We start from the raw sequence: 22,928 nt of genomic DNA, 5'->3' as shown, positions 1-22,928 counted from the left end.
TGGAGGAGAGCAATAAAACTTATTTCGTGTTCGCCGAATCTGATTTAATGGCCACGAGGTTAAAAACACTGTGAACGGACGGCCCCTAGGATGCCAGAGCATCATCCTTGTTTCGGTTCTGACCGAACCCATTATAAATATGTATACGCGAGTTGGTCGCCATTTTAATTTATGATTTTATTTTTCCAAGCATTTTACATTTTGCTTGCACCCTCGCTCGCTAAGCATACGCATGATTCAATTAGCATACCAGCGCACACATACACGTACACATACATACTTTTCCGTACTGAAGATCGCACACACGTATACACTCTGCACAAACAAACGGATAACAACCTCCGGGACGCCCGCCAGGGTAATGGATGTCCAGGCGGTAGATGAAATAATTAAATACTTAATTACAATGCGCATCTCCTGCGGGCGAGCGGTGTAGCTCCTTCGTGGCCAGCGGGCGGTCCTTCTTAACTATACGCTTCGCTGCGGAAATGGTGGGGCATGAAATAAATAAAACGTGGGAATGATTCTCGGGACGACCTTCGCTTCCGGCGCTCTCTATCGCTCGTGACCGACGTGTCCGTTCGGGTGATCCCGCAGCGTTTGCTGGCCCTCGGGACTCTTGAGAAACACGGACACTTCGCTGTGGTCAATGTTGGGATCGTACGCATCCTGCTGATGCGACACGGCGGCCCGTTGATGCTGGGGTTGCTCGATTGCACTCAGAATCGACTGCAAGAGTCCTTCGGAGAGAATTTGTTCGTGCGGCGCCGATCCGGAACCTTGGAACTGGAGCTGGTACGAGCCGTGCTGGCCCTGCACCGGAATCGTGAGACTTTGTGACTTTTGGGCCGAGATCAGCTCCAGGCCGCCGAGGCCACCGTCAAGCCCGGGCAGCTGGGAAGCCTGCAGGTGTCCCTCCGAGGCGGAAGTGTCATAGTGGCCACCCTCTATCGAGTTGCTGTAGTCGGCCGAATAGCTGGCCGAGGGTCCGACGATCGAGAGCTGGTTCGTTTGGAGTGATGGCTGCACGTCGACGGATGTGGGGCCGTGTCCGCAGTCGTTGGCCACCGATACTATGTCGTGTGCTTGATAGCGCGGCTCCTGAATCGACAGGTGATGCTGCGTGAGGAACGGTTTCGCTGGCTGTTCCGAGGGCAGCGCATTGAGTTCCAGGCTTTCGGCATGCGCGACATCCCGCGTCGGTGGCGGCAGATAGACGTTCCCGGAGTAGGCCGGTTTGGTTCCGAAGTTTTCCTCGTGCTCGACGGCGTGGCCAATGGATTCAATCAGTCCTTGCGGCACCGGCGGCCGATAGGCAATCGGGTGACGTGGGGGTGAACCGGACACTGGCCAGGGCTTCAGGTTCCCGCTGATGCTTCCGTGCGAAATGGCAAGACCCGCGTGACGCACCGGCGGCCCATAGTGCGGTCCGGGTGCAGGACCAAAGTGTAGCTTCTGCGGTGGCGGAGGACCTAGTGGGGACTTGGGGAACGGCGGCGGCTTGTACTTGGCTGGGCCGAAATTATCGCTCGGGGGCGCTCCGTACGAGTCCGACACGAAGTTCGAGTGAATCTGTGGGAAAAAGAGCATAAATCAGAGCTGTGGGGAATCAGGACCTGACGTCCAAAGGGCGGGCCGTTTCTACCTCATTGTTCGCCAGTTTGGGCAGCTCGAGGCCCAGCGGGGGCTCGGAGTGTGCGTTAAAAGCGGCACCATGTTCGAGCTTCGGCAACTGCAGACCGATGTCGCCGGAATCGACGGGTGCGTGCTGATGATTGGCCAAAAAGTCACCACTCGGCGGCGGGCCGTACGAGGACTCGGGGGCATGCACTTCGGGCTGGACCACTGGGCCGGCGATGGGCTTCCATCCGTCACACTTGATCTCCGGAGGAGTCGGTGGAGCATGGACTGCCGAGTGGTGGTGGTGGTGGCCGAAGGATTGGGCCGATTGGAGCGAGAAGCCCGACTGAACCGGTGGCGGACCGTAGCCCGGTTTCGGGGGAGCGTACAGCGGCGCTGGCGGCGGAGGTGGTCCGTAGAGCGGCTGTGGAGCCGGAACCGGAGGTCCGTAGACAGGTTTCGGAGCCGGAGGCGGGGGACCGTACGCCGGGGCGAGGTGCGGCGGAGGTCCGTACACCGGTTTCGGGGCGTGATGATGATGATGGGGCGCGCTGTCGTCACCGCCGCCAAATCCGAACGTCGAGAAGAGTTGCTCCAGGAAGGAGGACGACTTTTTCGGATGTGGTGGTGGAGGACCGTGGAACTGGTGCGGTTTGTGGTGCGGGTAGAAGACCGGCTTGGGGGCCGGTGGGGGAGGCCCATACTCGATGTTGATGTTCGGTGGTCCATAGTTCTGCACCGGAACTCCGTACTCTTTGTGTGGAACGGGCGCTGGAGGTACGTCGGGCGGTGGCGGAGGGTAGTGGGCCACGGCTGGCGTTCCGTAGACCGGCACCGGCAGCTCTGGCCCCGTCGCCGGCGGTGGTCCGTACGAGTCCGCCAACGGTGCCTCTCGTCGCTGGGCCTCGTGGTTCCCGTTGGATTGGTTTGCATTATTCACGACGGCGCTGGCCGTGGCCGAAAGGAGCAGCAGCGCGCCCGCTAATGACGCCATCGATCGGATTGGTGCCTAAAAATAGGGGGAGAAGAGAAAAGGTTAACGTGGCCGCCCGTGAAACGCCAAACGAAATTGGTCAGTGCGACCACACCCCAGTAATTTCGATGATCTTTCCATCCACGATCACGATCACCTGCACACAGCACACCGTGACCGTTAATGATCGTTTCCTTTTTCACTTTCGTTTGTCAAAAGGGTCAAGATCTGACAGCGAAAGAGAAAGACGCCACGCCACGCCACGCGCCCCGACAACAACAAAACGATCACTTTGACAGTCCCAGACTTGGCGCTGCCGCAGGGACGCTGTAAAGATTATGATCTCACGATGATGCCGAAATGGCCAGCACCTCCTCGAGCGCGCTGCTGATTGCCGGGAACAGTGCCCGTCAGTTCCGTGAGTGAAAGTGAGCGTCTCCCGTGGCCCGTGGCCGGGGCAACACAAAAAATGGACGCGCCGATCGCGGCCTTCGCGGCCAACGTAATGAAGCAGCGCCGGGAACCCCGGGGATGATCGGAGTGTGGAACTTTCGATTTTATTAACATATACATACGCGTACACACCAGTCCGAATGTGCTTTTTGCGGCTCTTCGGTTCGGTGTAAGCGACGTAACCGACTCGGACCCTGGACTACGGGCGGCCCCCGGGTCTTCCGGGAAGATCTCCCCACAGAAGAGAATGTGTGCGGCCGGCGATGCCGGTTTTAATTGGAAAACACCCTCCGGACCGGACCCGGAACTTCCCGCAGGAGCCCCGAAGGCACCCGAAGTGTGCCATCGGATGACGACATTGTTGCTCTCCATGCATTCGCCATTCATGCGGTAATGCGATGGCGAAGTGAAACGGAACCAGGGTGTCGCGACAAGGTGGCAACGATTAGCATACAGCCGTGCGTCAATGCGGAAAGCGGGTCTCCGGTCGGCCAGGGCGTGCGTTATGAGTGTTTGAGCAAGCTGTTGGCAGCCAACATACAAATCAGGCCGCGGCGACAAAATGGAAAGCGTAGCGCAAACGATCGGCCTTCGGTGAGCATTCGGATGAGCGGTCGGGGAAAACTAGGTAATGACAAAAAAGTAGCCGATTTTCTTTGTCGATATTGAACCCACCGCCATCCGTCTACGAGACGGCTGTTTTTGGCTTTTCAGGAATTTTGTTTTCAATGGCCCCTCTTTTTTCGCGCACCTTTCGGATAAACTTTCTCTTCTGATACCGGGCGACCTTTGGGTGACGATCGGTTGCTCTTTTATGGAACGATTAAGCCCGACGAAACGTCAAAGTCAAATTCGTAGCCCAAAAAAAACCCTGCAACCGGAAGCCTTACGCTTTCAAATTTTCCAATCTCACTGACTTATGTAAAATCGGTGCGGAAGCGGATCGAATTCTGATGACCGGATTGTAGCGAATAGGCGCGTCGTTTGTCGCTATGTTTCGAGTTATTCGACCACGAATTTCGAACATTACAAAAATGGCAATACGTTCGAAAAAGAGAGATCGGTAAATCTATGTCCTCTTCGCAAATGGCAAGCTGTTGCCGAAAGTGTGTTGACCAAAACCTTGGCAGGTTCGTCAGCGTAAGTGTCCACTACAAAAGCCCAGGTTCCCGGCACCTTCAGGCCGGTTCGGGTGTGATTCGATTTGTGGAAACTCTCTGCACCGCTCGCGGGCCGCTACCGCCCGACGGAAAGTAAATTTTCGGTGAGAAAACTGTTTGCCGGAGAAATGTCGCAATTTGTTCATCAACCGACCTGCGAACGCCGCAGTTGCCATGCCACCCAGCCAACCCGGCGGTGGAAGCAAACAGAAAGGCGGATGGGCAAGAAATTACCACAGGCTTAGCCAAACACTTCACGGCTGAAGATGGCGATACAACACCCGAGCTGGGGTGGGGGCGGGCTAGATCCGGGAGAGTCCGGGAGAATCCTTAGCAGGCCTCGGCCCGGGCCCCAGCCCTGAAGGCTGAAGTGGGGCATTTTCTTGTTTGCGGTTTTTCTTCGGAAAAAGCTTCGTCAACGTCACTGCGGCTTGCGGTGGCCACCCCGAACACTGCTGAGTGCCGCTGACCTTCGTGCCACGTTGACAGACACACGTACACACACACACACACACACACATACGCACACCAACACTTCCCAATGGCTGCAATACGAAACCGTGCGTTGTTTGTCTGTGCGATCCGGGAAGGGAACCCAACGGCGGCCGGACCGACCGTCAGAGAGAGAGAAAGTTCCAGTAATCCTCGCCGGGAAGCCCGGAGCCCGGAAGAGTTGAGCAGCACGTTCAGCTCCAGGTGTGCCAAAGTTCAGACCCATCGAGAGACATCGCTCGTTCTGCGGAAGTTGGAGACGGTTTAATGAAATTACTGTTTTCGGGTGGCGTACCTGTTACGAGCGCCGGAATCGCCGTCGCCGAAGCTGTAAGCGAGGGGTGGGGAGTAGGGGAGTAGGGAGACAGGGTGACCGCCCCATGCGTGCACGCCCGGAGCGCGGAAGTTTCTCCATCGTCGTCGCCGTTTTTTTTGTGGGACACTTTCTAGCAGCCTGCTTCGATTGTCTGGCGTAAATCGATATCTTCTCAGCTGCTGCGGGCTGCTTCGATCGGCGTGTTTGTGGAGAAATTTAAATATTGATTTTATATGCGCCCAGCCCACAGGAGGAAACAATTAAACAAGAATTGGTTCCACCCGGGATTTTATTACTTCCCCCCCCGCCGGTCGTGTTCCTCGCATATGGCGCCGCTCTTGAGTCGTGTTTTTTGTGTGGTAATTTCGGTGGCGGTGAAAGGTGGCCCGTAGGCAACAATCAGAGCCGAAAAACCGGAAACAAATTCCAATCTCACGGCGGGACACGCACCGTGTTTATTTCACACAAACCCTCTCTCTCGGATTGATGATTAGAGTTTGAGGTCCGACGTTAGCGACAGTACAAGTTCCGGGTAGCTGTCAAGGTTGACAGTTTTACACCACAAATCACGTGGATAAAGTCATTAAACTGCACTTCGAAATATAGGGACTTTTGTGCGATAATAAGCTTCAAGATTCCTGGAGATTCAGAAATCCCTTGAAGAATCCCGATGGGAATCGAGCACTGTTATTAACACCTGTGTGACTCCTGGCAGGGTGTCGAGCGTCCGACGACGGGAAATAGCAATCGCAGCCGAGATGGTTGTCAATACTCATCAGGAAATATTTGTCACCAGCACCAGCCTGCGGCACAAAGTTCAAGTCGGACCTGCTCACGTGTGTCACGTCCGTGTGCTTCAGTGTGGACACGTGTCAATGGATGTGTCAGCCGGTGTACAGGGAGCCATCGGAGAACTGATTTCTTCTGGCCATCCCCAGACGAGAACGCCCGAGTACTTAAAAGCGTCAGGACCGGTGGAGCCCAGGTTCTGAAATGCCGGAGCCGAATGACACTAAATTGAACTGTCAATCAGCTGGCGATCTAGCGTGTATCGAGTTTCACCGGGAAAAAATCCTCCACTTTCGTTCCGGGAAGTGCCCCAGTGCTGTGCCGTCGGCCCCGGAGGAAAATCAGAGAAGGAAAAATTCGATTTGTCTTCACCTTACGACCGACGAGGCCAGAGGTTTCCCTTTGAAGTGCAACTTTGGACAAGTTGCCGACTCGACGGCGCGTCAGCTGATCAAATGACCGATCGAATAGCACGGAGCGAACTGTTTGATTGACGGCGTCCAGAAACTTATGCTGTCTCCCGAGGGCTCGCCAACAGAATGCGGAAACTGCGCGTTGTTTATCAATGGCCGACACGGTGCTAATTAACCATCGACGAAGAGTAATCGCTCAGTGCCCAGCTAATTAAACTTAAAATTCCAATCAACGAAAAATGGTCCCACCGACGACGACGACGACGGATCCTGCGCATCCTTGCACGCACCGTCCGGTCAAAGGACCGACCTGTGGCTCTTGTGACTCTACCCGGTGACCTCTCTGGGACCGAAAGGGCTGCCAAACCGAAACGAATTAACGATGCTCATGAATTTTTAATGAGCCTGCGATGGTAAAATTTACCGCCAACCATCGGCCAACAACAACAACCGAACAGGCAGAAAATGTTTTCCTTGATTTTCCTGGCATGGAGGCTCTTTCATAATTTACCGAAAACGGAGCACGACCTCTACTCGGCCACCTCGGCGTTTTAGCCTTGACCCAGAACCCTCGGTGGCAGATCTGTAGGTGGCAGATCTGTAGGTGGCAGATCTGTGTAACATCCTTATTTCAACTTCACCGAGAGGATATGATTGGAAGCTCCGAAGCATCTTTAGAGCAATAGCCCTCCAGTCGGGCGTCAGGGACGATCGCAAGTGTCTCTCGCTCTGTATCTCTCTCTCTCCGTTTCTCTCTTAGTAAAATGAAAAGTGAAGATTTTCTTTTCCTCCAAGCCTCAGTGGCAAGCCTCATTGAAACGTGAGCCCACTCCAAATGGATTGAATGGCGCAACCGAGTTACATTGGCAAATATCGAGAGGACGAAAGGCATCATTGAGCAGGGCGTTGGAAAACAGTTTAGCGAATGACATTTAAGGGTATCATAAATGATTTGTGGAATCCACCATCAAACCGCCGGTTCGTGGAACCGCTGTCAATTGTATCTGGACCCTTGATGATGTAGGTCGTTTTCCCAATAATAATTACCACATTAAGTGTGAAGGTCAATGAAGGAAGAAACGAATTTCGATCGAATCACGCGTGGCGCGTACATTAACGTTATTGTTCTGGTAATATTCCACACTCGATGTAGTGCCAATCGCCTTTTGGAGCACTTGTCATAAAAGTCCAGAAGCTGAAGGACACATCTCAACATCATTGTGACTCGTGACCGCACGCCGGCGTGGAAGCTGACGAATGATGAGAGTCAACCACATACCGACGCTAAACGGTCGAGTTGGACACGGTTCGGTCGTTCACACATTTCTAACCCGGCACCGATTTACCGGATGAGATAATCCACTTTCACGGACAATATAATGTTTTCTGGAAGGTGACCACCTCCTCCCGAAAGCTTCTCGAGGAGCCGGCCACTCTCAATGTAATCTCGATGTAATGACGAAATGAATCATGCTCTGGCGGACCCTCGATTCACCTGCGGCCCCAAGATGGACGACAAAAATCATCATTACCGCACGGACGGCAACCGCCGAATGCTCTAATAACAGCGCGGTGCCGGTGCCATTTAAAGCCACTCGACGGCATCGGCATCTTGTCTCTTATTAGGAAAGCCAAAATGTTCGGTGCGGTTTCGGGGCACTCCAGGGACTCGCATTTTTGCGCGTAGAAGTGGTTTGCGGCCAACATTATGAGGCTGCGATTTATGCATAGCATCATCATTAATTGGAGTGTCATGCGTGCTTCTCTCGTGCCGATGGTTAAGCAGTTAATTCGCCTCGCCTGGCGAATGTTCTTCGAGCACCCCCTTCGCTCTGCCTTGGGAATGACAAATTTTGCGATTGTCCTTGAGCGCGGTGACAAGCATGTCGCGAAGGCCCTGGCCACAAAGCTGTGGCTTTGCGCAACAAACCAAAGGAGCAAGTGTTGGATCCACATTTTGTCACATGCCTCACATTAATCAGCTGCGTTTCCGTCGTCTTTCGGAGCGGAGAAAGAAAGAAAGTCTTACGAGGAAAGTGTGTTTTTTTTCCTGTCAAGGAATTAATGCTATGGAAAAGAAGGCATCAGCGTTGGGGATTTTTACGAACTTTTTTAATTACGGCCGCTCTCGCTTCGCGCTTCTTTGATCATTGCTAATAAAACTCATCCTCCAACACGATCCTTCTTGGAGATAATTTACGTAACTTCACCACCGTCGAGTGGCCACGGCGTCTACTTGACTAATTATCCACAACGACGACGACGATGACGACGTGTCCAGGGGACACAGTCTCCGGCACCCTAGTTCTACTCGCCCGCAAAGTGTGACTATAACGATGCAATCAAATGCCCGTTAGGCGGCTGCTGGCCGTTTTTTTACATATCGGTGACGCAAAACAACATAAAACACGGGCATCTGGAGTATTGGAACGATGCACTAATTAGTACACTCTCGTGTGAACCAACCATTATATTTATATGATGGCCTCGCAGTGGCAGTTATGCAAGCGAGCCTCTTAGAAAACTTCCGATCAGCAGAAGCCGAATCGCCGAATTGCGCGGTCATTCCGTGAGTGACGCAACCTAATCATGCGGACGTACCGAGCCCATTACCCGTTTGCTTAAAGTGCTGGATCCGCGCGATTTGTCCCACGAGTGGGGCGCTCATAATGCCTTTTATGCTCCTATGCTGCCTTTCCACGTTGTGCCACTTTCGTCTTCACCGTGGCGGCCACGCACAGAACATTAAAAGCCCCTCTCTTCTCTCTCACTCTCTCTCTGTCTATTTACAAGGTTATGTGGCGTGCGTATCACTCACTGGTGGGTTTACTTTCCCGGCTCGGATCGGCCTCTGAAAACCTTTTCCTTCTTCCCAGCCATCGGCGGGCCACCGGAGCATCATATTTGTTATTGTTTAGCGAATGTAGGCTAGAGACAGCTAGAGTGGTGGTGGCTCTATTGGTTGCCAGCGCCAAACTAGTTGCGCAATCTCCCGTGCCGCTGATGGGTGGAAGAGAGCAATCAAAAAACAATAAACCATCGCATCACAGAGACCGGCAGAGCAGTTCCCTGGCGCGGCGCTCGTCCGGAAAAGTCAAACCGGAAGCTAATAGGTTTTGAGTTATTACAGTGGGTCAGCCGCTGCGCCCAAAATTTCGCCCGAGTCGTGCGCTGATTGCGATCGAAATGGGAAATTATTTGCCGGGTTTTGGGTAAGAAAGTATACAAAACAATAGAAAATTGGTCCGGGCTTCAACTTTATTGTACTTCTCGAAAGGGCTTCACGGAACGAAATGCACACGATCGATGCTCGGATTCGCAGATCAACTTTTGCCATTTCGCAAATTACTCCACTCCACCGAAAGACATTCGGAGAAACCCCGCCCGAGTAGTTCGACGGAAGCCACCGGAAGCCATGGTCGAACGGAACGGAAAGCTCCTTAAATCCTGTTCTTCAGCTTCAGCTTGTTTTGTAATTTCGGAGATGGGACGAATCTATCGGGGGATAATAGAAAACTGGTAGTTTGGCAGTCCTTTATCTTTCCCCGCCCCCGCCGAGCTGAGTTAGTTCCGGCGGAGAAAATCCCCCAAGATGGACGAGACGGACAGCCTTGAAACAAAACGGAGCCAAACACTTGTACACTTCCGGCGCTTCCGCTGCTCAATCAATCTGCTCGCCATCGGGCAGTCATCCGGAGCCGCAGTGCAGCTAGAATTGCTGAACTGCTTTTGTATCTCAATAATTATTGTATAAAGACGGTGTGCTTTTTCCTCGAGTGGGAAGGAATGGAACTCTCGAACGAGGTCAAGTGCCAACACCGTCAACGTACCTGGCAGAGGGCGGAAAAATCGAACATTAATCAACGTGGCAAGCGTCTAGATCGAGTAGCTTATCTTCGCTATCATCTTAATCAAGAATACGTCGTTTCCTTCGCCGGAGCACTCAAGGTACTGCTCTTCGCAGCCCCGGGCTGGCGAGCTCAATCGATCCGAAAACCGATCGATCACCGGCGTGGGGCGAACGGGGAGCTTCAATTTCCGCCCCGTTCGGGCCATCCGACTGGTATCTGATTTTATGGCCTTGAAAGTGCTGCGATCTGTGGAGCAATTGCGAATCACAATGGAACCGAAAGCCGGAAAAAGTGACAATTGCTTTCGGTGCGATGCGGCCATCAGTCAGCAGTCGCGTTTCGCGTAAATCATAATCTTTATGATGCAACAATGTTCTCGCTTCTCTCGGCCGGGGAGCGTCCATGGAGCGCCCCGGTGCCGAGTAAACGGCTGTTTTCGATTGTTTGACGTGTGGTCGTCGTCGTATGTCGTCGTCTCGTCGTCGTGTGGCCGCAGCAAACGGTGCATAGCGACGGAACCCCCGGAACGACATTGCGCCAGCGAAAGATAGTGGCACATCGTAAAACAAGTGCTTTTGTAATAAATAATGCCGCTATCGTAGGCGAAAAGCTCCTCCCCGGCGGGCGGTACTTGGCCAACCGAAAATAAAATGCGGGCGAATGCAATGTGGCCTCGTTAGCTGCACAGAACACGCTGCTCGCTGGGGCAGCATTAGAAAGACGGTGGTTTTACGAGGACGCAACGGCTAATGCATGCGATGGTATCGGGCGAACGGTTCTGGCCGGGCCACTAAAAGAATGGAACCCGAGACGATGAAGATGAGCTTACGTTGGCATTAAATTAGCACTAATTTGCTCAGCTCATTTAGACGATTAATGCTCGATACACTCGCGTCGCGTGTTTCTCTCTCTCTCTCTCTCTCTCTCTCTCTCTCTCCCTCGTTCGCGATCTCAGTTGGCATATGTGTTTCTAAGCAATTAGCTTTTTTAGGTTAAGTCCTAAGCGAACTTCTTAATCTTTGAAAAAAATGCGAACCGATTGCATTGAACTGTATCGACAGTCGCCTGAGTTTCTTCAAGAGTTTCTCACATATTGAGACACATATTTAATCGGCAAATCCCACTGCTTCCGGTATTCGAATTCAGCAATTCGCACATCGCCGAACGTGCTCGAAAAACGGCACCGAGTCACCGAAGTCGTTCGCGAATCGCAAACTGTCGCGTACGTGGCGGAAGACCGTGATATGGCCCATTAATTGTGCCATCAGCTTCCAACAGGTCCTTCCAACGTCAAGGCGTCAAAGGCGCGTGTGGGGGCCAGATTGCCACCCAGAAATCACCTTAAAGATGATGTGTTCGGCCGTTCGGTTTTCGCTCAACGGCGGAATATTAGCACGTAGAATGTGGCCCACCATTTCAAGCCGTAAAAAGGCACTCCAGGGCAAAAGTGGGCTCGGAAATTGAAAGAAAGCATCAAGCTGGCGCTGGTTGTATCATTACCAAACCTTTTCTGTAATGATGCTTAAGCTTTGCAAATTGTTTCATAACGGTTACACGTGCTGAGGCTTGCAAAACGGCCCATAACATTTCCGATTTTCCTTCCATTTTCTCGTACTTATTTGCACAGAAATGAACAACTTTGCGCTGGCAATCTAACTCGTTTCACTTTTCATCGAAGAAAAAAGTACACAAATCATAAGAAAATGGCCCAGAACTTGGCCACGGCCACCCGAAGGGATGAATTGCATAAAATTTGAATTTCAATCCAAGCCGCTACTTGGCGGCTTTAGTTCGCCGGCGAGCCCTCTTCACCCTGCCCTGAAGATGTTCTTTTGAAGAAGGCCACTCGTTAAAGCAGCCTCCGTCCTGTTCGGCCATTAGCCGGGCCGCTGCCCGGGACCATATCGCTGCAGATGGTCGCCTGCATTCAGAAATTACTTTCGTTTGAATGTTCCTTTTGCGTTCCGCAAGGGCTCAAGGGCTCGATGCCCAGTCAAGATGGCTTCCGGCGAGCGGAAGTGATTCAACACTCACCCTTACGAGACAGGAAATAAGGTTTACGTGACATTGTCTCAGAACTGCACAGACAGAGTGACACACGCCAAGAGCCATACTTTTATCATTTTCCACTTCCAACTGCTGACTCCTGAACGTGTGTTGACGAAAGTGAGTTAATGCACCCAGTCAGTTCCTGAAAGGAGTAACGAAGCTTCCACTTGAAAACGCCGCCAAACCAATTAGCCAATAGAAAGCCGGGCGGGCTCAACGAGTATTCACTTATGCTCTATCGAACGGGCTGACGTATGCTGTGGCCCCGTTTCGTGATATTTCCATTTATTTGGTATGGTAATGGTCACATCAAACATCGTCGCTGTCTTTGAACTGTCCCGAGGCCGTAAACGGCGACGGAAGAGAAAAGGTCGATAGGTGGAGCAATTGGGCAGCGACTTTTATCAGCACTTTATGGAACGCGACGGTCCAGTGAGCTGACCTAATTCTTGGGCTGCTTCACTATAAGGTAAAGCCTATTTTTCACCCGACTTCTCCGGAGAGGCTCGTCGGAGCGAAGACGCGTACTGAATATTTATCAGCCTTGAACCATGAAATTGGCCGCTAGATAAACTCTGCTGGCCATTAAGGTTGGATTAGATACCCTGAAAACAATAACCTTATAAGGTGGTCATTTCTGGGCAATACTTTATCGAATCGTGCTTCGATTGTCGCCCTAAGTGATTTTGGGAGCAACGCGAACCCCAAATATATAGCTGTGGGATGGGATTTTATCGGTTCTATTAGCTCGCATCGGGAAAAGCAGCTTCGGAACTCGTATCGAAGGAGAAAATTAGGAACCAACAGCAGAGCGTGGCCCCTGATTCGGGTTCCGACATAATCAATTAGCCCATTAACACTTTCAAAAATGACAACCCTTTCCACTGACAAACGACTTGCCCGGACTGATGACAGTCATTGGGTCTTGCTACGGATCGAAAAGTTCGGTGAAAGCACTCCTGCTCGAGGTGCTCCAGAGCCACCTGGTTCCTACGCGTACGCCGTTCCACAAGGCACAGGATTAGCGCCCGCGGGCAGCCACGTTTCGTCAACCGAACGCGGAAATGGAGCGTTGAAAATGTGAAATGCAGTGGAGCAGCGAACAACGCCGATACGGGCAGCACCATCTTCCGTTCCCCAAAACGGCACCTCTCGTTGGTTCGATTAACACCATAAGACGCATAAGAAACTGGGTGCGCGTTTTTCACCGAAACACGCGACCAGGTTACCGGCTGCACTTTCGGAGCCCTCCGGCTGTCGCGTGAGCATTCTACCGTACACGATTTGATTAGAGAGCGAACGGTCGCTTCCGGTTCCCGGACGAATGTGCGAAATCGATGCGAACGTCGGAGCCAGCCGACTGCCGTTGGCTTCCAGCGATTGTTTTCTCACAATCATTCGCACTTCCCACCGCCAAATCGAACGTTCCCGGAAGAGCATGGGAAAGATAAATCGTTGTCATCGTTGGCCAAACAGCGGCGGTAAAAGGGACGACGTCAACTTTCTTAAAGTATTTGTTTGAAAAACCGCTGCAAACTTTTTGAGCTCATTTTTCAACGGAAACTGACCCCGGCTTGATGGCGGCGCTTTTACTCACCTTTAACCATAATATTATTCTACTTCGCGCCACGTTTCACAAACAGTTTTTAAAATTCGTACAATTGTACAAAACCGTTTAGCAAAGTGCCTCAAAGTCCGGGAAGTGGCCTTTTTTTGGCTTCTTTCACCACCCGATTGTTGACCCAAGCAAATGGCCGAATTGTTGACCTAAGCAAATGTGATAAATGGGAAGTGAAAATTATTTCCCTTTCGCAGGCGGCAGAGATTGCCGCCAATCGAAAAATGGCAAGTTTTTTGGCTTTCGCTGTTCGGCATCTTGCTGCTGGCAGGTTACGTTTGGAAACCCAATCGGCCAACAAACAAAAAAACGCGCCACCGGAAACGGAGCGTTGGCGCTCTATGCCCTAATTGATTCAACATCCATTTCTCGGTGGAAATGTTTTCATTGCGAAACCGATCTTTTCGGCGCGCTGGTAATTGAGCCTTTGCACACGAAACCGAGCCCTGAGGAGCCAACTATGAGGCGAGTAAACGTCAAAAACATTCGGCAGCATGGTGACGGCACCGGCAAAACGTTCCCAGTAGGCCGGGCGTGAATGAATCGAAGGCATCAATCGAAATATTTCAAGTCACGAAAGGCATCATCCGCGTCGTAAAAGTCAATCAATCATCGACCCGTGGGTCGTTTAAAAAGTGCGTTGAAGCGGGTTGCAACTAACATACAGACCCATCGCTAGATGAAAACTTAACAAAGGTTTAAAGGATTACGCTGTGTACGACGGTAAGAAATATTGTTACAATAGAAGAACTACATAAAGAACAAAAGATTGATTGTTGCACTATCATGGTGCGAACATACGGTCCATTATTATCACGGTGTTCATACACGATGAAAACGCAAAATTTGGGGCCTGCGAGGGCCGGAAAAGGTAAGGGAAGGATTCACTTTAATAACCTTCTTCTTCAAGACACCCTTGCCAGAAGGGTGTTAATATAATTACGAAACGAAATCGATATTATGTTGCTCTGGCTCTAGCATTTAAACGTGTTTCGTGTTCTTCTTTCGCGTCCACTATCCATCATTGGCATCAGTTTTCTCCAATCACTGGAAGCCGCGTTGACGATTAGCGAGAAACAAACGAAGCGGACCAGAATCAGAATCAAGTTCAATTAGTCGGAGACATTCTCCGGCCGAACGGCCAAACATCTAAGAAACAGCCAAGCCCCGTTTAACGTACAGAAACGTCCAGCATCGCCAAAAATCGATAACACAGACAGAAAGACAAGGTCAAACAAGCGCAACCGAAATCGAAAGCAAACGAAACTTTTCGTTAGCTCGAAAAGCCATAAAATCATTCCTCATCTCGCAAGTTTCCCCAACAAAGCCCCGAACCTGTTTTCGTCGTGGGCTGCGAGCCGTGGGCCGTTCCGAGCCGTGGGCTCCAGGTATCGGCCGTGGGCCCCAAAATTCTTTCTCTCTTTCGAATTTCTCTTTTAATTTATTGATAACACCGGGCTGCCGCCGCGTCCGACTCTCCGCTGGAGCTTGTCTTCGTCGTGTCGTGGTGAGGTTTAGCTGATTACTTTTCCACCATCGTCGGTTCCCAAATCCCGTGGGTGATCGAGAGCTTTCTGTCGATAAAATTTCTCCACGCCAGGCCGGGAAGGTATTTCAAATGAGCCAAAAAGATTCCGATTGATAAAAGCCGACACGAAACTGTGTTTCACTTCAATGAAATTTCAATTTCTGGCCCGGAATTTCAACCTGGACCAGGATCTCCAGCCCAAAAGTAAGTGAATCGTTTCCAATTCTCTTTGCTAATGTTGGTGGAAGTTTTCCCGAGCGCCCGCTGGGGTAGCAAAAGGATGTTGCTGTTTAACCGTTTGTCACCCAGTCAGCCAGAACCGACGCAACGTAAATCCGGATCACAGTAAAGTGTTACGCAGCAGCACAAAGAAACCAATTTTGCTCACTTCACTTGTCTACATTTTCACGTCCGCTTTCGTAACTCCGATGCACAAATTACGGTGATGAGCCCAAACAATCGCTTACCATTTTCTTCATTTTGTCGATGAAATTACAGCCAACGAACGTGCGGCTGATTCGGTGTCCTCGTTCAGGTGTTGTGCTCTATTGTGCGAATTGATTTTTCACCAATTTTTTCTCCACTTCTATCCCGAAATGGCACCCGCAACGATTCACTCACTACGTTCAGGGTTTATTTCTTTTTCGCTGCTCGTATTTACTTTGGAACTTCAGAAAGAACACTTTCACCTCACCGCTGCCCAACTGCACAACTGAGAAACAGCAACCTTGTCTGCTAGGTTGGCGTAATGGGATCGATCATCGGATCCGGCTCCGTTTGTTAAGCAGTTTCTCGGGCACCCAATGGCACGTAATTCGGCACTTACGATTCTGGTCACGTGCCTTGTGGTTTCGCGATATCTCGTGCTTCTTGTTTGCTCGGGAGCCCCTATGCAACACCACACCACAGTTGGTGAGTCACACTTTGCACACACTGAAATAAAACGACCGAAAAGATGCGCGATCGTCCTGTCTGACTGGCCCGGTGCACGGTTGTTTGCCAAATGCCTGCCGAACACTACCGAACACTAGCTTATTAAACGGAACTGCGGATCGCTATGCTTGATGCTGCATGTTGGCCCCACTAATAGTTACCGCATAGCTGGGAGAGCGTGTGACACAAGCGTTCATCCTCGGCGGCGAGATCACGATCGCGAGCTGCGAGAGAGAAAACTTGAGCGCAGGTTGCTTGGTTGCTTAAGACAACCGCGCACCGGCCGGTGAAAAGTGGCCTTCGGAGAGAGAGAGAGCGAGAGAGCGAGGAGCGAAAGTGAAATGGGAAAGGAAAATGAAAGTGCTGAGCGAAAGAGAGGCGCCACTGTCGCTCTCGTTGCGCGGCCCCCCCTATGATGCCGATGACGGTCTCGGAAGCGTTTTTTGACGTTCGTCCCGGGGTTTCGTCGCTTACGAAGAAGTCTCTCGCCACCGACGGGGCAGACCGGTTTTTTCTGCTTCTGCACCCCAACACCCTTCCGCAGCTACCAGTTCCTCCCGTGGACCACCGGCCCGAACATCAATCTTGGTTACATATTCATGAACTACGGCACTTTGGGGCGGCGGGTGGCGCGCAGTGTGGTGTACGTTTCAACAAATTAATTATTTTGAGCGCTTTTGTTGATTACAAACCGGGGGCCGGTTGCCACCTCGAGTGCCCCATTTGCCAAGTGTCCAGTGCGCCGACGGCTCGGGGGCCTAATGCCGCTGATCTAATGATGGCTAATGGATGGCCCGATTATGGAAGCAGCAACCGTGGCCACCGTGTCATCGTTTTTGCGCTTGGGCACGCTCTATCATTTCAATTAGTAAAATAAATATTTCAAATTGTAACGAATTCATTGCGTTACTGTGCCCATGTAACCGTGTCATACGCGGAAAGGGGAGCCATGCCTTATCGATTGAATGAAAACAAAATTATAATCTAGAAACTTCGATTTACAGTAGTTTTGCGTCAATCAGTGACAATCCTCGATCAGGTCACGGTCGAAACTAATATCTAAATCAGTTAACGATTCAATGCAAAATGTGATTAAGCCAATCTTTTATCGACTTTTTTCAACAATTCATAAAATTAAAAATATGGTCACACGATCTGTGGCCAACTGTGAGTCATTATGTTTTTGCAATAAAGCCTGAGAGCTGAGCTATTTACGTAAATGACGAATGTAGAGTGCTCCTAAATCTCCCGAAAAATGTCACTCATTCTTAAGCATAAGAATAATAAAGATTTCCCTTTACCCGAGAAATTGAACGGCTGGCTGTTTTAAGTGGAATGTTTTGGGTTCCGAAAACCGAATGGGCTCCTTGTTTTTCTTAATCCCCGTGCCAAACCTTGCACTGCATTAACCGCCCGGGGACCGGAATGTGAAATGTGGCCGAAAAAGAAAACAATGGCTCTCAAGGAGAAACATCTTCTGGCGAGAATCAAATGTGGTACCGGAAAAAGAAATGCTGAAGGTGTTGAAATAACTAGGCATCAACGCAATGCGGGTTGATTTAGGTCCGTTTCGACCGCGTTCTTCCCAGAACGAGCCAGCACAGACATGTGCAATCATTCACGCCATCGTGCTCCCTTTTTAGCACCTCGCTCCCCGGGAATGTTCTTTCATCCTGTTTTTAATGCACCGATTTTCGGTACCTTCCGGTTCGCTAAACCATCTTCGGAAACGGAACGGAAGTAAGATAAGCACGGCGAACAGATCGTTAGGGGCCGTCGAAAAGTGGGCGCCATGAAATTCGAAATGAAAAACTCCTCGGAGTGTCGGATATCTGATCCGGGATCAGAAGATTTAGAATCTTTTCCCTGCTCGTCTATCGGATTGACCTATCCTGTTGTTCGACCTTCGAGAGCTTAGGCTTGCGTTTCAGGAAAATTCGCGCACCTTTTCCGTCGCACAAAAACCCCCCCAGTTCTTTGTAATGATTTTGTGCGGTGTGTCCTTTAAATGGTTCAAAAACACAATCGGCGCCTTTGAACCGACACAGCCTCGGGTGGCTGGTGATTTAATGTGGTTCATTGTTCGATAACAAAAGGCCCACGGAACTTGGCGGAAAGTTTTCCGAATCCGTGTTCTTTGTCAACTTGGTGGCGTAATTAAAACAGTATCTTTTCCACCGAAGTGGTTCCCAATTTGCGGTCCGACGGTAGACCCCAAGTGTAAAAATTTAAATAGGTTTACTTTTGACCTCCCCCTTGAAACCAAATTAATTCTTATAGACCCCAGATTGGAGTCCTGTTGTCATCTGCCGACAAATTTAAGGTTGCTCGTTGGTTGAAGAGTGTAACCAAACCGAATTCATTTCATTTCAAATTGCTGAAACAACAATTGACAAAATACAAAAACTGTTTAAAACAAACTACACCACTGTCCGACAGCAGGGTGAGATTCGAAAATTAAGTGAGACGCGCCCTTTCCGAGTTCCGTTTCCGATCGGCTGTTTATTGGTGCCCGGGCCACAGCTTATCCGTTCATTCGAATGCAGATCAGGCATGAGCCGCTGTGGCGACCCCTTAAAGTGATTCATTAGCCCATAACAATCAATCGAACCCAGGACCAGGATATCCGAAATTCCGGCTTCTCCCCACTCGATGATGACCCCGTTCCGGACGCAGCGGAAAGGGTCGTGAGAAGCTGGCCCCGTTAGCGAGCGCCACGGTGCATATTTTAGCGCGTCTCGCGTCATCGCGCCTCTCCGTCATCCGGTTGGTAAAACATTGCCATCATCATCATCATCGTCATCAGCGGTCCATAATGTATCGGGCCCATAGAGAGCGGGACAGGATTGGGGATGTGTTGAGCAAATGAGCGAACGACGCGATTCGCACATTTTCTTGCGGCCAACGGCCCTCATTAGCATATGGGGGCGCGGACGGAGGCTGCGATCGGCAGAAATGGTAAACAATGTGCGCCGAAGTGTACCAATTTCACTATCGGAGGTAGATGCTATGGATCCACAACACCGGGACACGGACCCGGAAGTAGCGGCAAGAAGAGAAACCGGGACACAAAATGGCAAGACAGCTGTATGCGAATGGATACAAGTTGAGGTCGCGAACGTGCGTGCCATTAAAGTCAAACATAAATGATTATGATCCTCCGCTCAGGTTCAGGTGCCCTATGAACTGGCCAACACAATGGCGATGGTTTTTCGGCCCGAACAGTGCAACAACCCAATGCATTTCGTTAATATTCACCGTCACCGAAAGGTGCCAAAAACACCCAACTCCACGTTCGCACGATCGTCCATCGTGGAAAACTTGCTTTTAGTGGCCAATTTATTAGCTTCAAGGAAACACGGTGCAATATTCTTGATTAAACGGATGAAACCACTTAAGTTGATCACCGCGTTCGGCGTGGGAAACGAGTAGTTGGGTAGCTGGGAAAAGGGAAGAACGCGTTTGCGCATAGCGCCGAGTGCTGGCGGTCGAACATGACGCAATCCCTAAATCCCTCCGGTTCCGCCTTAAATCACCTCCCCCCCAACCACTTTTTCAAGGCCCGCACGCAGTTCCCATCACGATCGTGACCAGCCACAGGTCGGGTTAAAAGCGCCACCGGTTTCCATTTCACCGTTTTGTCATCGTGTAAATGGGCTGCAAACGCTGATCCTGCCATGAAGCTGACCACCAAAAGGCCCTAGTCCGATTCGATTAATTTAGCAATTTCGTACGCTTTTCACATTCCCGCATTCCGTAATCCGGTAATGATGCTTCGGTTTTCAACGCCTAACGGGTCAACGCGCAACAACATTGAGGCACCGATGAATCGATGAAATAATTGTTTTCTTAAACGCCAAACCCTGAACAACCCGCTGTTGTTATGCGTACGCCGGAATGAGCGATTTGTGACCTGCAACGGGGGGTCCGAAAATTGGAGCACCCGAGCCGATGATGGCCAAACTTTCGCTTTCTCTCCAGCCAGCTCCGGTGGTTCCGAAACGTGGGCCATCACGCCACGCGGACGAAATGCACCACGCGCCTCGCGAATGTGCATTATGGTAACGGCGTTTGCCGGTGAGTTACACCGTCTTTGGGCCTTCACCACCAGGTCACGTATCGAACCGGGCCATAGCCGGATCGTGATGCGTGAAGAGTCAGGCAGCCATCTAAGATACGGTGGCCGCGTTGCGTAAATCCGCGGGATGCGCGATTGGCATGCAGAAGGCGGGAAACACACGCAAGGAACGGTGGCTCGTGATTTTGGCGCGCCCGACGTGGGGATCGCTCGGACGGATCGAGCGGACCGGACCGTGTAATCGGGTTGATTGGTTCCAATTGATTGGGATGCACACTGTGCAGCACGCAATTAAACACGTGTTTTCCGTGGGTTGTTCTGTCTGTCCGCCCGTCCGGATTACGTTGGTCCGTCGGTTGGTTGCGCTGACAGTTGCAGCTTTTTTGCGTGGCCCCTTTTACACAAAAAATCAACCATCCAGCAAAGGAGCACCAGTTTCGAGCTGAAGCCATTCATTCCATCTACGGACAAGCGTCGCCGTATTCGAAGGGTGGAAGATGGAATGCTGTTGATTACGGGATTGTGGTGATGCGTTCCGCAAACTGATGGTTGGACACAACGTTGAACTACAAATCAGTCGATTTTTTCGAGCGTTTGGACAATTCTGTCTCACGGAATCCGGTGAACAACTGTAAACTGTAGCAGAATACAAAGTGAGCCGTAATTCGGACGCATCAAAAGAATTGTATGTTGTTCCGTTCGCCATTTTGTGCTTTGTAATTGTGATACGATAATTATTTTATCTATTTCATGTGACTTTGTCATTTGCGGTTGAGCACTTGATGAATTGTTCGCCAATTTTATTACAGAAATAAGTGGAGCTTAACGACCCTAAACTCCATACCTTTATCCGCTTGGGTTCACAATTCGGTAAAGCGTAGGACACAGATAATTTAGCCGGGCGATGACTTGTGTTGGCCAACAAGTGACAACCTAAATCAACCCCATTCTGTGTCGGACACTATCTAAACGAGCTTATCAAGACTAAGAGATTTCATGCTCTAACTGCATTGTGCGCTCGTGCACGGAGCCAGCACGGAGGTCACATTATGCTCGGGTGTCCCCGCTGCAGGAAACGAGAAGGCTCCTAATGACATAATAAATAAAATATAATTTCCAAGGAATATTCCCCACTGTGAAAGAGAAAGACAGTCCGGAAAGAAAAGCTGGGTCAGATGCGCCGGTAAATCGTGCCACCGGGAGGACCTTAAGTAACGGAACTCGCCCAGCCACTGGAACATTAGTGATAAACATACCGCATTTTGTTTTCCCCTAAAGGGAACAAAAACCTTCGTTTTCACTCCTTATCCTCTGTTACACCTAATGAGATGGCATCGGCCAACTGGAGGCGAAGGCTCACTTTCCTTCCGTCGGAGTTCTCCTCTCCGGCCAGACGTTTCTGTTGCAGTGGAACGGAGAAAAGGAAATCGAGCTTTGCGGAAACACTTCGGGGCGAGGTGTAAATGGGTCACTCTTTCAGTTCCAACCTAACAGCTTTAATTGCATAATTTCTCGGTCGTATGATGTTTGGCGAGAAAAGTTTTAACTAATGTTTGAACGGAATAAAGTTGACAAAACTCTCAACGGATTAATATTTTAGTTCGTTCTACTGTGTTTTTGCAAATTGATTATATTTAAGTTGTTAATAGAATGCTTTCAAATTACCTCTAAACCGTCCACCGAAAGCGTGTTCTGAAAGCGTTTGCTAATGTTTAAATGGTTTCCGTCTTCGCTTCGTAGTTTTACTTTTTTCAACGACTGGCCAGCATCGCCCGTCGGCATTGCGTTGAAGATGCTTTCCATGTTGCGGTTACGTTGCGGACTCTGCAACGACCTTCACTTGCCGGAACCGCCACCAATATTCACTGGACACAACCGAACGGACGTCCCAGAGTGAAAATATCTTTACCTTTATTTTCGATATTTTTCCTACCTTTCTCTTGTGGAGTCAACGAAGGAGGAACTTGAAAGTAAAAGTGTGGTTCGCCGTGGAACGAGTTGAAATTTTATCGTATGGAATTTCGCAGCCGCATAACGCAGCAGCAACCGGCATCTCGTGCGTCGGGTAGCGTCGGCAAAACGCCGGATGGCGAAGATTTTCGAGTTCCCGAGGGTCTCAAAGCATTAGCCGGCATTATAAATCAATCTTCGGTGTGCTGTAAAGTTTATTTAGAATTTATTCGAACATTGTTCCTGTTTTTTTTTCGACGCTCGGGCTCGACAAATGTTTTATGATTCTTCTAACATTACAATTCGACGTATGTCCGTGCTACGCAAAGCATTTATGAGTTTTGTTTCTGGTTTAGGAGCATTGGAAGAGTCAATACGTATCGAATGCGTTGCCTTCCGAGTGTTTACATTACGCTAAAAATCGTTTGAGAAAGCGGATGATGGTGGGACCATTCCTTGGCTTCACTGCACGAAACGCATTTCATCTCAATTGCTAATGTAATCATGTGGGATGGATTCATCCCGTGCAACGAGCACCATACGACCCGTTCTAATTCCTTCCGCTATTTTATCGATCCCCGTGAGCACAGGCCACCGTTCGTCAAAAGGCGGCGCAGCAAAGCCAGCTTCATCAGCTTTGCTCGTATTAGTAATTCAAATACCTTTGCTGCTGTCCGAAAATCGTTTTCACTTCGTTAACGATTC

At 50.5% G+C, this 22,928-nt stretch overlaps 1 protein-coding gene across 1 annotated transcript; it reads right to left on the bottom strand.

Moving 5' to 3' along the window:
* Positions 1 to 555: 555 nt before the first annotated feature.
* On the bottom strand, positions 556 to 22,076 carry LOC131211456 (uncharacterized). Its single transcript, XM_058204923.1, has 3 exons — positions 22,020 to 22,076; positions 1,646 to 2,629; positions 556 to 1,572 (listed from the first exon to the last, which is right to left on the bottom strand). Exons 1-3 carry the CDS (start codon positions 22,074 to 22,076, stop codon positions 556 to 558), a joined length of 2,058 nt encoding a protein of 685 aa, XP_058060906.1.
* Positions 22,077 to 22,928: the final 852 nt, after the last annotated feature.

This window comes from Anopheles bellator, chromosome 2 (assembly GCF_943735745.2).
Source record: "Anopheles bellator chromosome 2, idAnoBellAS_SP24_06.2, whole genome shotgun sequence".
Taxonomy (NCBI): Eukaryota; Metazoa; Arthropoda; class Insecta; order Diptera; family Culicidae; genus Anopheles; species Anopheles bellator.
The sequence above is the reverse complement of the archived record's forward strand: the minus strand, read 5'-3'. Positions and strand labels throughout refer to the sequence as shown.